The sequence below is a fragment of the Agelaius phoeniceus genome, chromosome 6, assembly GCF_051311805.1.
Source record: "Agelaius phoeniceus isolate bAgePho1 chromosome 6, bAgePho1.hap1, whole genome shotgun sequence".
In the NCBI taxonomy this organism is placed as follows: domain Eukaryota; kingdom Metazoa; phylum Chordata; class Aves; order Passeriformes; family Icteridae; genus Agelaius; species Agelaius phoeniceus.
The window spans coordinates 17,695,103-17,712,826 of record NC_135270.1 but is presented as its reverse complement, the minus strand read 5'-3'; the positions used below and the strand labels follow the sequence as shown (position 1 = coordinate 17,712,826).

At 42.1% G+C, this 17,724-nt stretch overlaps 1 protein-coding gene across 14 annotated transcripts in view; it reads left to right on the top strand.

Moving 5' to 3' along the window:
• Positions 1-17,724, top strand: part of BRSK2 (BR serine/threonine kinase 2) — a 303,871-nt gene that overhangs the window by 194,732 nt on the left and 91,415 nt on the right. For all 14 annotated transcript variants that reach the window (XM_077179936.1, XM_077179935.1, XM_077179934.1 and 11 more), the window contains exons 3-4: positions 4,181-4,266; positions 15,890-16,030. In XM_077179936.1, coding sequence (XP_077036051.1) covers positions 4,181-4,266; positions 15,890-16,030 — 227 coding nt within the window. The remainder of the gene's footprint in view (positions 1-4,180; positions 4,267-15,889; positions 16,031-17,724) is intronic.

Sequence of the window (17,724 nt, the reverse complement as noted above, 5' to 3'; positions counted from 1 at the left end):
TAATGGAGGAAGAGAGGGCTTTCTGGTGTGCTGCTGGTGAGCTTCAAAGCTTCCAAGGAGAAATGACATCTGCTGTCCTCCAGCTTTTTGCATGTAGGGGTACTTTGAGAAACTGCAACAACAATGGTTGTTGCATAGTGCTTGCACAGGTTTGGTAGATAGAACACAGCCTGGTAATATGAAGCCGTGAACCTCATTTTTCAAGGACCAAATGGGTCATGAGTGACCCAATAGTTACTGAGCTAATGAATGCAAGAGAAAAGGAAACTTTCCTTCTCCACTGAAACTATCAGGCTCCCTTGACCTGCCCTCCTTGCCTTCTTAGTGAATTAACACCCTGTGTGCCTGACTCAAAAGGCAAGACAGCAGAGCGCTTGTTGCCAGTGCAAGTTTGCTGACAAGATGGGCTTAAACCAGAGAAATTTGATTTCCTCTGGAGAAGAATGACAATGAAGTAGAGATGGAGGAGAGGGATGCAAAGTATTGCATGATTCTCTACGGTCACATTGGCTCCGTGTTGCACTTTGTCATTAGCTGAATCACTGGAGCATCCTGTCAAATCAACCTCCTGCACAGATTTTTAGAACCTCTAATTGGCACCTGCATGGCACCTGCACAGTTACACGTTACCAGTGCATCTCCTTTTGCCCTGCACAGCCTTTCACAGCTCTTTCTCCCAGTTTCAAGGCACAGTCAGTAGCCCACCATGGAATGAGGCAACCCTGGCTTTAGTTGGGATCCTGTGATGTGACCCAGCGTTCACATAACAGAAAAGCTTTGCCTTATTCCTTTCTCTTTTAACCATTAGGCAAATGTTTCTCCATGTTTCCTGTTTATCACAGGCTCTGAGCCTCCCTAGACAGGCTATTCTGAGCTTGCCCTGCTTTCTGATAATTGCATGTGCATTAAAGCAAACACCCCTGCAGGGTTTCTCCTCTCCCCTGTCCTTGCCAGCTCGGAGCTGGACAGCATTCCATGGCTTGCAAACACAGGGCTGTGCAAAAAAAGCCATGCCAGGGGCTGGCAAAGCTCTGGGGAAGAGGGCAAAGCTGCATGCTATTTCAGGCCTCTCTTATTTTGCCAATGAGTTCAGATACCTCTCCTTTCCTAGTGACATGATGGCTCCTAGGTCCTCCTGAGCCGTGCATCAGTGACATTGCTATTGAGATCTACAGTCTGTGTCCAGCCTGTATCAATTACTGCCTTCTTTGTAGGCATATAAAAAATTAACAGGGTCCAGGGGAGTCACCCATCAGTACTGACTGCAGCAGTAATTCTGCTGAAGGTGGTCTGTTGTATATTTCTCTGAACTCTTGTTTTGCTTTAAAAGAAGAAAGAGGCAGGACGCTGCTATAAGATTTTTTGAGAATGAGCTTTATCAGACTGCTGTTTAGAGAACTGAGAATCTCTACATCCTAAAGTAGTACAACCATTAGTGTCTTGTGCCTCTACATGGGGCAAAGTCCTGGACTATGAGAAGTACAGTGATGACATTTTTCTTTCATAAAACGTCTCACTTGAGATAAGTGGATCAGTTTTGTCCTTGGTTTACAGATAGAAGAGGTAGCAGACTGTGGAAAGCTGACTGGTGCAGACAACACACCGCTGAACTGAACACACTGCAGTCAAAAGCTGCCAGACACATCAAGACAGATGCTCTCGACATACCTGGCTTGAAACTGAGACCTCCAAAACTGTATTTCCTCTTAGGATTTAGTTCCCAGGAATTAATATGCATAGAGCCTTTTACACTCACAGACCTATGATGAAAAAAAAGCAAGTTGGGTTAATTCTTTTCAGTTGGTTCCTAGAGTAAATCTGTAGGTCATAAGTAGATACTGCCTTTCTGTTCTGATTGTCTGTTACCAAACATAGGCCACACAGTGCTGTAGCCTCCTCCAAGTGGTAGCCATAAGTCACTGCCTCTTCTCATGCTTTAAGACAGTAACCAAGCAGGACCCTGCCTGGATGCTGCCATCCATCACTCACTTGATCTGAGCTTACATTGCCACTGAACCAACCAAGAGGTTTCTCTGAAGTGAAACACCAATGCAGTTACACAGCTCATCTGTAGGGAATTTTATTTTTCATAGGAATACTGGGGTTAGATTATCCTTGTTATAGCTAGTGCACTGGTCACATTCCCCATGAAATACCTGTACTTCCCTATCCAAAAGGAACTTCTTTGGAGTTGCAGTTTCTGAGCAGCTGCAGTACATGCTGCTGATGGTGAATCTCAGTACTATTGGGAGAGTGTCGTGAGAGTGGGTGCTTCTTCTGTTTTGTTTTTCCTCATTTTTGAAGCAAATCCAACTTTTATCAATTATAGGGTTGAACAAGCCCTCTGCAAGTATCAGTGTGTATCTTGTAAGAGAGGAGAGTAACAGGTCCTTTTGAAGAGGAGGCAAAACTGGAATAAGCTAGCTACCCCCTGGGTCTGGGGTGAAATAGCTGAACAGTTGAAATCTACCCAGCTTTTGCTTCCTGTTTGTATAAGTAGCTTTCATCAGAGTGCTGGTCATGAGTAAGTTAACACCCACAGACCTGTCACCATCAAGCACTGTGTATCACTGAATTCCTAGCAGTGCTGAACTCTGTACATACATGTTTAACTGCATTCCCCACTTCTCTGAAGGAGCTATTTTCAGAGATTCCCAAGTGTGGAAGTGGAATCTCTCAGATGACTTTTGACTCTGCAGAGAGGAATAAGTGTCTTTGAAAGACTGAGATTGGCACATGTACAAATATACTTTCTTCCATCCTGGTATGTGAGGAAGGCTAAGGATGATGCAGTGCAAAAGTTGCCTTTGCTGTTTTTATGTGATGCTGTAGAGGAAGAGAGATCTGGGGTGATAACCAACATGCTGGGGAATCCTCCTCTGCATGGTGCTGCAAACTACCACTTTCTAATTTCCTGCAGAGGATCTTACTGGCATTCAGGTGAAGTTGTCTGTGTTCAGGCTCAGCAGAGGATGTTCTCTCAGGAAGTTAAAGGACATCAAGAACTAAAGGTGTACTGGGGCAAGTTCCTAATTACTCACCTGATCTCTGCAGGGGAGACATTAAGGGATGGTTTTGTAGTTTGTTCATGGTTTGTCTGTCAGTATAGCAGCTCTGGGACAGTCAGTTATTTAAAGGACTGGGAAAAATCCTATCTGGTTGTCCTTGTTTGCTTCTTGAGGTCTTTTTCCTGCCTTTGTGGATTCCTTGAAATTTGGCATGCCTGACTGTGCAATGCTTTCACTGCATCTCGTTGCAGAGTTTATTTCACATACCCAGAGTCTCCACAGTGCTACATTAACTCCCTCCAACTTAGCCTAGGTCAAATCAGAGCAGTTACAGTGTGGTTTCGAGCAGCAGAGCAATTTTGCTAACAGCTGAGGAATTGCACTGACTCCATCTCTAATGAATACCCTTAGTGGTCATGATAGGAATTTTGGGTGAGAACAGGGCTTGCACTAATTACAGGGACTTAGTCACAACTTGTTAACTCACCACTGAAAACTGCTCCTGGAAGTAGCCACACTTGGGCAGCCTGGGAATTGAGAGAAAGCGCAGTCTTGTGCTTAAGGCTCTGAACACTGCGTCTCCAGTAATCTGGTTTAATTTCTTGTTCTGCCTTGGACTTCTTATGTCACTTCTTATATTTCTTTCCCTTTCTGCACCTCAGTTCTGGAGCTATAAAATCACACTGCTGTATATCTTCTCCCCCACATGCATGGCAAGTTCTTCAGGATGGGGATTTTCTAGCAATAATTGAGAATGCAGTTTGTACAGACACCTCACCTGTGGCTGTGGGAGGTCAGAGAGCCCTATGTGACACCTTAGAGTTTCTGTACTTTGAGAATATGTCACTGGCTTTGGATTGTGAGGCAGGAGCAGCCTTGAATGCTCATGTAACTCCCACAGCTAATTTTCTTTGGTCAATTTGGGATTTTTCTTTCAACCTTGAAATTTTGCTGGTTTTTGGTTCTGCAGGGCAGGGAGTACTGAGGCTGAATAAATTGAATTTTTCTTAAATTATGTAAGTGCTAAATAAGATATATTGTTACAATTTTCCGTATCCTCTGCATATGAGGAGGAGTGGAAAATGGATAAATGGGAAGAAAATGTGTGACAATACCTAATGTATTCTAAGACCAAGCTTCTAATCTTCTCTGTTTCTTTTTGTTTCTTCCAGGTGGAGCGGGAAATAGCCATCCTGAAGTTGATAGAACATCCCCATGTTTTAAAGCTGCATGATGTTTACGAAAATAAAAAATATTTGTAGGTATTACTGGCTTTTGCCAGAGGAAGGGGGAGGGAGGAAGGGGGAGGGAGGGAGGGAGATCAGGGTTTTGGAACTTGGTACGTTTCTGAAAGAATGGAACTAGGTGTGTTTTCACCCTCTGCTGGTGTCTGTGCAATATTTGGTATTTGGATGAGGAATGAACACTCATTATTTCCCTGGCTTTTCTCATGTTAATTTCTGTACTTTCACAGAATCATAGAATCATTAAGGAAATTTTATCATTGTCCCACCATTAACCTACTGCTGCCATATTCACCACTAAATCATGCCCCCCAAGTACCACATCCACATGTTTTTTGAACACTTCCAGGAATGAAGATTCCACTACTTCCCCTGTACCTGTAAGATCTGGAACCATTTTGAATCAAAGCTGTAACAGACTTAGAGTGGATAATTTGGATAACCTCCTTTGTCTAACAGTTTTCATTGAAACCCTCAACTCTTACTAAAGGTGTTTTAAATTTGTCCCATCAGCTACAGATTTTGGTTTTAAGGGCCACTGTAATCTCCTGATGGTTCTGCAGTGACAGTTATGTAGCAAAGCTTTTTTTTGTAAGATTTTTTTTTCTCCAGATCATTACCAGTGCCAGACAGGGATGTTGTCCACAGACAATCACTTTAGCTTGATTTAGGGCACTAAATACGTTGTATCTGTTGTCAGACAAACAGGCCACATTAATCATGGCGCAATGGGACAAAAATCAATGTTCTCCAAATAGAAAAGGGTGACCCAGTAGGGAACTCTGCTATTTCCAGCTTTTTAACAGGTTATTACAGGTAGAAGGGAGCGGTTAAAAAAGACTAAACAGTTTTTAAAAGCCACCATCCACTGGTGACCTCTTTTTAGTGTCTCAACACAAGAAGGGAATGACTGTTTATCCAAAGAAAGTGTTGAATGGAGGTAACAGTCCCTCATGGACTATTCATCCAGTCTTGATACTGGAGCAATGAATTCCTCTTCCGAGAAGCGAGGCCTCTCTGCCTGCGGGTTAGCTTAGTAGAGCAGGCAGTAATTTCCTTTGGCTTCCCCCTCCTCCTCTGGGGCAGAGCCTGCCATCCGTGGTGGAATGTGGTTGCCAGAAAGAGCTCGTGCAGGCACTGGGTGAAGGCTGGCTCAGATGTTTTCAGAGCTGCATGCTGAATGCTCTGCTCTCAGTGGCACAAATGGTCATGGCTCCATGAAGCCCTGTTTGCCACAGATGAGACAGAGGCCCAGATCTGCTCTGTGTGCAGACAGGCAGCAAAGGGAAATCAGGCTTTACAGGGAGTACATTCTCGTTTAATGTCCTGAAAGAGAGGCAGAGGATATTTTCTCTGTATTAAGGTGAAAGGGGGGAGGAGACCCCTTTTTTGCTTAAAAGAGAGGAAATGTTCTTCTTTGTGATGTTGGTTTCTGTGTTGTGTAACCCTACGTACACACACACAAGTATGCACTCCTGCACGAAAAGAGCAAACAGCTGATGGTGGCAGTGGTGATAATGTAAGAACACATGCAGAAGAAAGGCCACAAGGGGATGGGCTGTAGAGGTGCTGAAGCTTTCTTCTTGCTCTGAATACCTGTAAAGCCAAAACCTGAGCTTTCCTCCTTTACCCCATAAGAATTGGGGGCTGTTTTGCTCCTTGTGAAAAATATTTCGTGCTCAAAGCAGTGGGAATGGTGTTACACTAGTATTAAAAAAAAAATACTGCATTTATAGACAGGACAACATCTTGATGAAAATCACCTTGAAAAGGAAAGCATCCCATATCTTTAAGCTATGTCTGGATATCCTGGCTTCTAAAAAATGTTGGGCTCCAAAGCGTGCTTTGCCAATGACCATTTAGCCTTGAACAATCACTAAGTCTGTTTTGAGCTGTAGCTCCTCTGCCTGTAAGATTAAGCTGTCTGCATCCCCCTGCAAAGGCACCAAATCCCTCTGCTGAAAGACACTGACTCTGAAAGAACAAATGACTGTTAATTAAGTTTCATTTTTTATTAGTCTCTATTTTAAAGAAAGGGCACAATGCAGAGCTTCTGCCAAGCCTCTGTGTTCAAAATTAGAAACAGCTGTGGCCTTTGATAAATCTGAGAGGTGGAAGAGAGTGCCTGCGGAGGGGTGAGGTGTTACAAGTGCGTGGGGGCTGAGAATGTGTCTGCACGGACCTTCCCAAATAATAAGACACAGTGACCTCTGGTTCTCACCAGCATCAGGAAAGGGATTGCTCTGGGGTTGTGGCAGCACCTTTCCATCATGCATGCCATCCTAGCACTAGCAGTTGTGGCATGGTTTCAGAGAAGCTCATGAATTATGGGTGATATTTCAGAAGCCAGAGAATAATCACAAAGCAGCACTGGGGAGCATTTCCTCGATAACTGTTAATTTCACAAATCATGTTTGACTTTTAGTTTATGATTTAATTTGTGACAAGGGCTTTGGTTGAGTAGATTCCTAATGCAACCATGAATCAAATCCTTTTTCCACAGTTTATTTAAGACTGAGAATGATTTTTTAAAAATAATAACAAAAATCTGTTAGCATACGTGTGTTAGCCAAGCGGTCTTTTTCTGTTTATTTTGGTAGGGTTCTTTTTGCCAAGATAGTTAGAGAGGTGGGGATAGCTATGAAATCTATTATTCCATCTCTTTATCCATCATTTTGAGTTGTCTTATTTAGTAAGACTGTGGACTACACATCTAGGTGTGGGGGGGAAAACAGAGGGCACTGTGGCTCTCTGCAAGTGACATACAGCCTCAGATATATATTGTGTTGGCTAAATGAACAATATTACTGACAGTTGAATTATTTCATATTTGTTGTATGATCACACTGATGGCCTTCAAGCAAGATTGGGAGTCCACAGTAGTAGATAATTTAGAAATAGCTACAGACAATCAATGCCTCCATCTCTCCCATCATATAATGTCAATAGACAAAACATCCAGGATGGGGGTTCATCCTCCATTTTTTAAAGATCAAAATGAATCAAAGTAGCCTGGTATGGGGAATGATCAAAGGGCTACCAAAACTTGTGTGTGCACCAATCAGTTTGACTAAGACAGTTGGGAATTTTAGGGAAATACAAATCATAGAATCATCTCAGAATGGAATGGGTTGGAAGGGACCTTAAACATCATCCAGTTCCACCCCTCCCCTGCCAGGGGCAGGGAACCCTTTGATTAGACCAGGTTGCTCAGAGCCTCACCCAAGCTGATGTTGAACACTTCCTGGATGGGGCATGTACTAAGAGAAGGAGCAAGGCAGTAACAGATAATAACAAAATTTTGGTTTTGTAATACACACTGGAAGGACACACTCCTTGGGTGATTTCTGCATTGCAGATGAGCTGTGTGAACCTGGGGGATGATCCTCTTTTCTCTGTGTCCTGTATAGCAAAGGTCTTTCCTGAGCTGACCCTACACAGAGTTTCATTTACTGTGTTTTATGCAGTACATTCAGCTTTTCTTTGGATCATGGAAAAGCAGTTGTCCCCTATTGGAGGAGCTGTTAGCATGGCAAGCTAAGGGCCATCAGACAGTCCACAGGAGATGGAACTTCCCTCTCCTGAGGGGATTGAGCTGACTGATACAGTTGCCGAACTCCCAACAGGGGTGGCATTATCTGTTTTGATCTCATTTGATTAACTATTTATTTTCAGCTGTCAGGGGCTTGGTGGGAAGTGGAAATAAAATAGAAAAGAAAATACATCCTACAACCACTCCATGCACTTTTCTTTCAGATGGTAATACTGGTATTTCTTGATTTGCTTTCCATTGATGTCTGTGTATATATATCTGTAAATTTCTATGTCAAGATGCATACAGATATTTGTGTACACATGTGTGAATTTATGTTGAATGATTTTCAAATCTTCACTTTTAAGATTTCAAACTTTGTGGCAGCATTTATTTTACATCTCTGTCATCCAGTTTGATCAGCATTTTAAGCAAGAATCTGTTTTGAGAGGAGTGGACACCAGACAATTGTTCTCTGAAGTGTGCCATGCATTCCTCAGCACCTTTTTCAAATATAAGTGCCTTTCTCATCTTTCATCAGTACAATGCTATCACTGGGCAAGTGCCCAAATCTCATTTCAATGTACACAACACACCACCTCCTGATTTCAGAGATGAAGGTGCATCACAATGAGCCAGATAAGAGAATTAAAATGTCCTCCTAGCTGTGCACAACTCACGTTTCTGGCTCATACAAAATCAGGTGGCAGCAGCAGTCAAGGACTTACAGCTCTGGTGGTGTCTGCAGAGGCCTTTGTGCTGACTGTCCTGTCCTGCAGGGTTTTCCTGTAATTCTGTTTATTACTGTTGAAAACTTATTGTGAGATGCCAGAAGATGCAAAAAGATTCTAGAAAAGTTCTGTGTGTTCTTGTTAGTGGTAGGCCAAGACTTTGCCATTCAATCCATCTGCAGGAAAACCTCTCTGAAGTAGAGGGAGAGTTCAGAAAGTCAGAGTAGCTCTAAAGGCTCAGCACTGAAAATTAATTTTGTGGTAGATGTGCACCTTGGGAGTGAAGCTGTGGGATGTCAAGTGCTGTGATACAGGGAAAGAAAATAAAACAGGATTGGAAGGCAGAATAGCATTTTACCTGAGCCTTGATTAGACTAAGGAAAATATTTGTAACCAGCTACTTTGACCCCCTTTCTTCTGCTGTTGACTTGTTTTAGGACTGTCTGGAATGACTAGCATGTGTAGCCAGAACAAATCCAGTCAGTGGTAGGAGTGGAGGGTGTGTCCACTCACTCACAAGAAGGACACCAGCCTGGCAGAAAGCAGGGCCTGCAGAGCTGCTGGTGGGAATTAATGCTGCACCCTGTGCAACAAAGTCTCAATAAGCACTGCCCAAAAGCCTGACTGTATTCTCTGTTCACTGCCTGACATGTGTGCTTGGATACCATCCAGGCCATGATGCTGGGCATGAGGTAAAGCAAGCCCATAGTGGAGCAATTCTCTGACATGAGTAATTCTGTGAGATGTTGCTTCAGAGCCACGGTACATTCTTATGCCTGACTTCCCTTTTAGACTTTGGTAGGCAGTGTTGTGTGTGTCTGGGCCCTGGTTGTTACAGCAAAGGCCATTAGCTCTGAAGAAGAAAGCCCTGAAGTATAGAGTCACTAATAGAATTGCAGCAGTGACCTGATGGGTGTTGTCTCAGCTCTGCCCATCCTGTGCTGAGGATCCCTCTGGCTAAATCCATTCCATATCATGTGCCCATATAGGATGGATGCTACAGTGCCTTGGCATCCATGACTATACACTGTGAAGGTACTGCTCAAAACACCTTTCATCCCAAATTAATCAAAGGTACAGAGCACAACAGCATAATCTCTTACTACCCCAAAAGCCACAACCTGTTCATGCCCAAATGTAACCAGCAATCAAATACAATATCCATTCAAACATGCAAACTCGAGTTAAAATTGTCTTTTAGAAAACAGAAATCTAACACATGCACATTTTCTTGCAGGCAAGAGGGGAAGAAAAAATACAGAGCTCCTGGCCCAGTGCCAAATAAGGGTTTAAAAATTCATGCCCGCCATAAGAATTTATATAACTTCTGAATAATTTATAGGCTGTGCCAATAACAAGAGGCTTCATATCTGATAGAGATTATTTAATCAATAGTAAATAGTGCAGAGAAAAAGCTGTCAAAGAAATACAGAGCATGTCAGCCTGGGCAACTTTTAACCTCTTTCCTGCCACATATATATTCAACCATATATATGTATGGAAGGACATTTTGCAAGTAGGGTGGTAGCCTGGAAGGAGAATCACCAGTTCTTTTTTCTTCTGGAGGCTTTTCTTTGTTGGTCTCTTGTTCCGTAAGACAGGTCCCTTTGAAATGGAGCAAGCTTTCTAGCTCTCAAATTAATTAGTCACAAGGAGTAGCCAGTTTCTTGTGAATCATCTGCCAGGACTACTGTGAGACGGCCCATGGTTCATCAAGGTTGTGGCAGTGCCAACCCTACCATTTGTGGTGCAGCCATTTCAGTCTGTGTTTAATTCTGGGGCAAAACTTGAGAGAGTTTTAGAGCTGTTGGCACAGTAAACATCAGGACAGACGAGAACTAAAGACTTACCTGTCTTTATGATGGAGATTCCCACCTGATATTTTGTCTTTGAGTGTATCTCTTTCTATATAACTGCAGCTGGGTTTTGCATCTTGCTGGAATGTATGGCTGAAGCCATGCATCTTAAAAACTAACAAGGGCCACATGGATATCTAGTCAAATTCTAGCATAGTAAAAGCTCTAGGACATTGCTCAGTGATGTGTGATGTTACCCAGTGGTACATTCAGGCTTACATAGAAGAGCAACTTGAAAACCTCCTTGTTTAGGTTAAGCAAAGTTGTGCTTTATATGTGTAAATGTCATATCACTTCATAAAAAAAAAAAATTATTAACTGCTTCCCTAACAGACAGCTAATTGCAAGCACTGATGGACAAACCTTCTATTGCCTGACTAAAACAAGATGTGTGAATTGACTTCCATCCTAGAGCATTAGAGAGTGTTTCTTGGTAATCCTAATTTTTTTGCATTTATAATACTTACCTGAAATACTTTGTGTTTAAGCATGAGCTTTCATCTAGAGATCTCTCCATTTAACACTTTTATAATAATAAATACATAATTGGTGTAGCAGTTAGTATATTGTAAATTGTCCTGAGAAAACAAGAGCTGCATACCCACTAATGGGCTGCTGCAGGCAATCCCATCTGGCAAGAATTTTAGCATTTCACACCAATTTTGCTACTGGTTAAAAGACAGTTTTTCATTCTTTACAAATCATAACTGATGTGTTTGCATTTGGGTTTTTTGTTGTTATTTTGCCAGAAGTATCTGGTAGTGCTTGGTCCTGGTGTTTTCTGTGCCAGTTAGTCTTTCTTTAACAGCAAGATGCTGTTTTCCAGGCATTGCTCAGAGCCAGCCTGTTTCTTTAGTTACAATCCTGATTTGGAGGTAGCATGTAGCTGCCTTGCTAGTGAAGGCTCTCTGAGTTATTCCTCAAAGCTCCCTAGGGCATGGGCAAAGGCACCTCTTAAGAAGTTTGGCATAGTCCACCAGATGGAAAGGAGAAATAACCATGAAAAGTGTCTTTTTTTTATGTTTTAAGTGATAGGACTGTAGTGCAACAGCAACCTATCTAATAATGAAGAAATCCTTGCTGTACTGGCACTGGATAAGAATGGGACAGTAGCAGTTTACAATCCCACACACAAAGCAACTGTTGGGAATGGGAAGTCCAAGCTGCTGTCAAGCATCACAGCAAAAACCAGCCTTCAGAAAGGACTGATGAGAACTGATGATGTACTATTTTGGCTCCTGAAAGAATAAATAAAATGAACCAAAAAGAAAGAAAGAAAAAAGCCTAGGATTATTCTAAGCTTGCATCTCTGATGGTTTGTAATGGGTCATTTGAGGTTAGGAACTCAGAATCTTTTATTGAGAATGTGGAGATGATGGGATGCAGATGGAAAGATGGTAAAAGGGATGAGATGCTGCTGGATGTAATCTCTCTGCTCATCTCCAATCAACACAATTATTCTTGTATTTAGTATTCAGCTTCTTAGCTTTTAAAGAGGAAAGTCTTTTCTCCTTCAAGCATTGAGACTCAACTAGAAATTTTTAGTTTCATGTCTTGGCTTGTAGCAGGGACATGAGAAAATAATGCAAGATGCAAACCTTGGTGTGTACGAAAGTGGGCTGCAGCCTGTGAGAATATTTGGAATCTCCTAGAGAATATATCCAGTGAGGAAAAAGTAATTGAGACTTTATTTTTAACATACACTTGCCTTCATATTGAGTTGAAGAACCCTGCTGTTTTCTGGCTTTTTCAGTGTCCTCACAGGCAAAGGGGAAATTGGGGGATAGCATGGAGTAGAAGGCACAAGGGACCACAGGTGCTAATCCCAGCTCTGATACTGGGTGACTGTACCCTGGACAAGTCACTTGGCTTCACAGTTCCCTATCAGTAAAGAAAAGGAGGTTAACGCTTGTCAAAACTTGTTTCTGTCATGTGAAATGCAAGGATTGGAAGAGTTAGGGTGTGTCCAGACCATCCAACATGTGAAAGCTAGGTGCTCTTGCAGAGTCTGTTGTCCTAACACAGCTCCTGTCTGTATCATCACAGCACCTAGTGTGCACACTGCCTGCCTAACACGGGGTCTCTCCTTTCCCTGAACCTTCTTGCAATGGTTGTTGCAGGAGGTGCCACATGTATTCACAGGTTTTCTTATGTTTTTACCATGGGAAGAAAAACTGATGCTGTTAATCTTACATAGACAGAATAAAAAACCCCCAAAACTTCATTCACCAATCAGTTGCTTTTCATCTCTAAATGTAATAGGAGAGAAGTTCTGAATACTGTTCTGGGATTTTCAGAACTTGCTTGCTTGCTTAGAATAAATTGGAAAAGTAGTACTATAATGAAGTGAAAACCTGTCATACCTGGGAAAGATAAAAGGAAAGGGAGACTCATGAAAATGCTTCTTAGTGTTTTTCTTCCCTACAGGCTACATGTTATTTACCTTCTCCCAGATCCTCCAAGAGCTGGCATTAGCATACTTCCAATCCTGTAGCACTTTGCCAAAGTAAAGAAATTTAGATGCTGATGTGAACACAGAAGATTTGGATTCTTTTCTGTGCCATGGATTCAGGAAAGATGTAGTGTCTGTATGCCTTATTTTCCAACCCAGGGAATAATGTTCTTCCTTTCCTTTGCTTTTTCTGTTTGGCTTTTCAGAGTGTTTATTCTCTTCTTCTGTAAAGTCATAGGCACACTCTCACACACACAGATGGGTAGACACAGATATGCAGCACTTAGTGGGGTTTGTGTAGCTATCCAGTGGTGCTTAGAACCAGTGCAACACTTGGAAATGTTTAAACCCCTCTTGTTGGCCTGTTTGGAAAGAACAAGTGTACTACTACTGTGCCATGTCATGTGCCAGCAGAATGTTGGCTTGCACAGACATAGGGGCAGGTGCTGAATTATGCCCTTGTTTAACAGAAAATCTCCTAGCTGGGGGCTCTCCTAAAAAAACACACAAGGTACTGGAGGGAATAGGGCTGGCAGATAACAACCTGAGCTCACAAATCCTAGCTGCAGCTTAGCCACATAGTGCTTGTGGAATGATCCCTGCAGCATTTCTTTCTTGCACTCGAGCACTGAGGAATGTGTTTGTCGTCCTTCTCACTCATGTCACGTTGGGGGCTTTGTCGGATCAGAATACATCGTCTCTCGTGCTTCTCCGTGTCCCTTGACTTGTCATAGGCACAAATCTTTTTCAAATGCTCTCCCCTGTTCATTTCCATTATTATATCTAGTGCTTCTAGGTGGCAAGCAAAAAATGAATAACCTTGTAAATGTTCCCTGTCTTTCAATTTGTTTTATTTTTCATACAACGTGTCAGTGCATTTTTGTTGAGTGTTTTTAATAAGATGAAGTTGATGAAAATAAATTGCTTCACAGTTCCTGCTGTGGGTGACAGAAATGCTGGGTCTGTATTTTTCAAAAACTGTTTGTTTGAAGCCAGTGTGGAGGGTGTTCTGTATCTGTAACTGCAATCATCTTCGTAAGATATCTCCCAGAAAAAGAAAACAGCCAGCAATTTGAATTTGGGGAGCAAGATGCACTGCTGTATCCAGCTTCTTCTGGGCACAGTGAGACATCAAGCTGTCAAGAAGAATTTTAGGACTGATTCTGTGCCAGAATTGGGTCTGCCATATTGGATAGTTAGCCAGATCTGTCTCTAATATGAGAGGGAGAATGAATTCTGCAGCAAACCTTCTTACCAGACTGTCTATTAGCCAAGGCTTAGGAACCAAGGATTGGGACTGGACAGTGTGGACACCCCAGTGCCCGTGGCTGCTGCATATCAGCTTTCTTCTGCGTTGGAATGACTTGCTCAAAAAATGTCATGTCTATAAACAGTGCTCTCCAAATTACCAGGGTGTACCCAGCAGACAGTTGGGCAACTACCCATCTGTTTGGGAAGAAGATAACCCACACATTCCAAATGGGATTTTCAAGTTAAGATTTTTCTCTTTTTTAACTGATTTTGATTTTAAAAAGTCAATATTACTATTTTTCTTGTAACTGTTTTGACTTGATCAAAAAATGCAAAAGTACAATTTTAATTCCCCCAAGTTTATAATTTTATGGTTTTGTCCATTTTTTTTGTGTCCTTTTAGTACTTAATTAGCTGGCAAGACAACACCAATGTCTGTCTTTCTGTAAGGTGGGGAAATGCTTTCTCCTTCTGGTAGCTGGGAGCTGACACATGGAAGTTACACAGGAAATGATGATGGACCAGGAGCTCAGGTCCCACTATTGCAACTTCAAGGCTAATGCTATTATCATTGAGCAAGCTTTACTTTCCTCACAACTGCTTTTAGTCCTTCTATTGTCCTAGTTTTTTGGAAACATTGAAACAGGGCTAATTAAGACCCCCAATTTATATTATTCTTCCCCACTTTTCATTTTAAATTCAGAAATTTCCTTGGAGATTATGCTGCTTGAGGTACAGAAAATTTTGACAGTATCCTGGATTAATTATTCTTCATTGTGCATTCGAATTTGAGGAGTTGGATTAATTCTGGTAGTAAAAGTATTCTGCTGTAAAGCAGAGGGTTGAGGGATCATGCTGCACATACAGTTCAGTATGGTCTGCTGCACTGCTGGGAGGCAGGGACTGAGAAGTACACTCAGATTTGTTTGTTTTTAAAGGATTCCGTTGATGGTGTTCCTGCCACTTCCTGGGAGAACTGTCACTCCCACTATTAGGCAACATTTCCAGAGATTTATACAGTTTTCCTTTGCTTGGCTGCCTTTCATTAGCCCTATTTAAAACAGCAAGGTGGTCCATCCATGGCAAGTTCTTGCCTTCCAGAAGGTTTCACTCTTCACTCTATGACTGCCAGGAGTGCTGTATGAGGTCAGGAGTTTCCTCTCCTGCTCCTAGGCCCCCTTTGTGCCACATGTATTCACTCAATGCCACGTTTTTCACCTGTGAGTTGCAAGGCCAGGCAGCTGCTCCAGCCAATCATTGCTGTTCAGCAGCAAAAGCTAAGCTTTTATACAGACTGCACACACATGTAGTTATTTTTTGTTTGGTTGGTTTTTTTTAATATTGTACATTTTTTTGTTCACCTTTTCTTAATTCATTCTGGTTTGTTGACATCTTTCTGGTTCTGACTGCAGCTTTCCCACAGCTATTTTAGAAAAGAATTGTCAGCTTGGTTAAAGGATCTGAGGCTTCTTGGTACAGAGTTTTACTCCACTGTAGCTTTGAGACCTGCTGTGGAAGCTTATACTTGATTATTCTCTGCTTCCCATCCTAGTCTTTGGAGTAATTTTTGGCTTCCTGATTAGGTCTTGCTATGCCATTGGACACTGAATCCAACAATGGTAGGTCTGAAGTTTGCAGAACCACTGTTAAACATATTAGTAACTCCTGATTTTAAAATTCCAGTTTTCTTCCACTGTTATTTCTGGAAGTGTTCCCCTTGGCTACGTATAAACAGAAGTGTTTGTCTAACTGTGTGAGTGTGAGGGGGTTGGTGTGATCATGTACTTAAAAAATCCTGGCTTTGTGTTTTTCTAGGTATTTGGTGCTAGAACATGTGTCAGGTGGGGAGCTCTTCGACTATCTCGTAAAAAAGGGAAGATTGACACCAAAAGAAGCCAGGAAGTTCTTCCGACAAATCATCTCTGCTTTAGACTTCTGCCATAGTCACTCAATATGGTGAGTACAGCCATTTCCAATGGGAGTTCCCTGCTACAATAAAGGGATCTTACCTAGATACTTTTAGTTTTAAGTAACTGATGTTGTATAGCTCTAAAAGCATTGGGTAAAGTGCTGATGTATTTTTGAATTCTTGTCCATGTGTGAGACAGTGTACCAGTCACAGACAGACTTCTCATGGAAAAGACTGTCTGTCATTTTTCACTGGAGAAGAATTAATTTGCAGGGAAGGCTTTAAACAGGAAAACCAAAACCACTGAGGAAAAAGAATTTCATTTCCATAATTTTTGTGGCACTTAGTAATAACAAAGAACTCCATACACTGTATCTAAATGAATCCCTGAAGAAACCTGGGACAACTGCAAATACAGCAAAGTCGTTTTATGGTTCCCTTCAGTTTTTGGAAACCTGCTGGCTTTTGGCAACCTTTACTGAGTCCCCTCTGGGCATTTGAGTCACTGTTGCCTTTAATTTCCTTTCCAGTAGGGAAGAATTTTCTTACTGACTCCATCATATTATTTAACCATGGAGTGTGGTTTAACCTGTGCTTTCAGGTACTGTTTTATATTGGACCTCATCTTCACCAAGTTGAGATAAATTATACTGAAATCAAGTTGTTGCAATCAGTCTGAGCACAAGAGTTTCTGTACAGCTACTGACCCATAACTGCCTGCTCATTGCTCACAAATGCAGCCCCTTGCATTTGGATTGGCTGGGGGAGAACATTTACATTTTATGTCTGCATGGCTGCTTCTCCAAAGCCACAGCCAGCCACAGATCCCGCACTCCAGGAGGCCAAGGGCCACTCAGAGGTACTGCAGTAGCTGGATTTGCATAATCACTGTGTGCTTACTTCTCAGTAGCCATGCAGGGATTTTCTGTACCCCCAGTTCTGTGCTGAAAACTCACAAACCAGATGGCCACAGTGAAAATGGATGTTTAAATATTTAACTTGGTCTTCTAGCCCCCTCCCCCTACATCTCTGAGTCATTTCAGCAGGAAACAGTGATCTGTAGGAGAACATATTTCTAAAAAATGGAAAGGGAAAGAAGAGCCTTTCTTGAGGATATATTAAGAAGAGTATACTGTATAAGAAGAGTATAGCAGCATACTCTTAGCAGAAGAGGCAGTTCAGAGGTGGTTGATCTGGTTGAGAAGGTCCTGAGGACAATGCCTACCTGACACAGGAAGGGTTACAATAGTCAGAGAAATTCCCAGAGAAGCCAAGAGCAGGTTGCATGCCCTAACTAGAGGATCTAAGTTTTCTCTGTCGGCAGTGACCTCTGACCAGTTTTATTCTGTGAATTCCACAGTTTCTCCTCCCTGCTATTCAACTACACTGAGTGATCACGATCTCCTTAGAACCAGCATGCTCCTTGGCAGGTTGTAGCCCTGTTATTTTTCACATACACTGGGCAGTGTAACCACTGGTGGATTGCATACATACATGTTTCTGTTTCCTACTTGGCTTAATACTTAAGGAATCCAATCCAACAACACTCAAAAATGTTTAAGTACAGCTGAAGAGAAATTATTTACGCTTCCAAATGAATATTCCAGAGGAATCAGAATCTCCACTGGGAGAGAAGTTCCTACTAAAACATGCACATACATGCTAGTCCTTTGGACTTGTTGTGGATCCCTTTGGATCTGGGAGACTTTAATAAACTGAGGATCATGGTGAGGCTGACAGA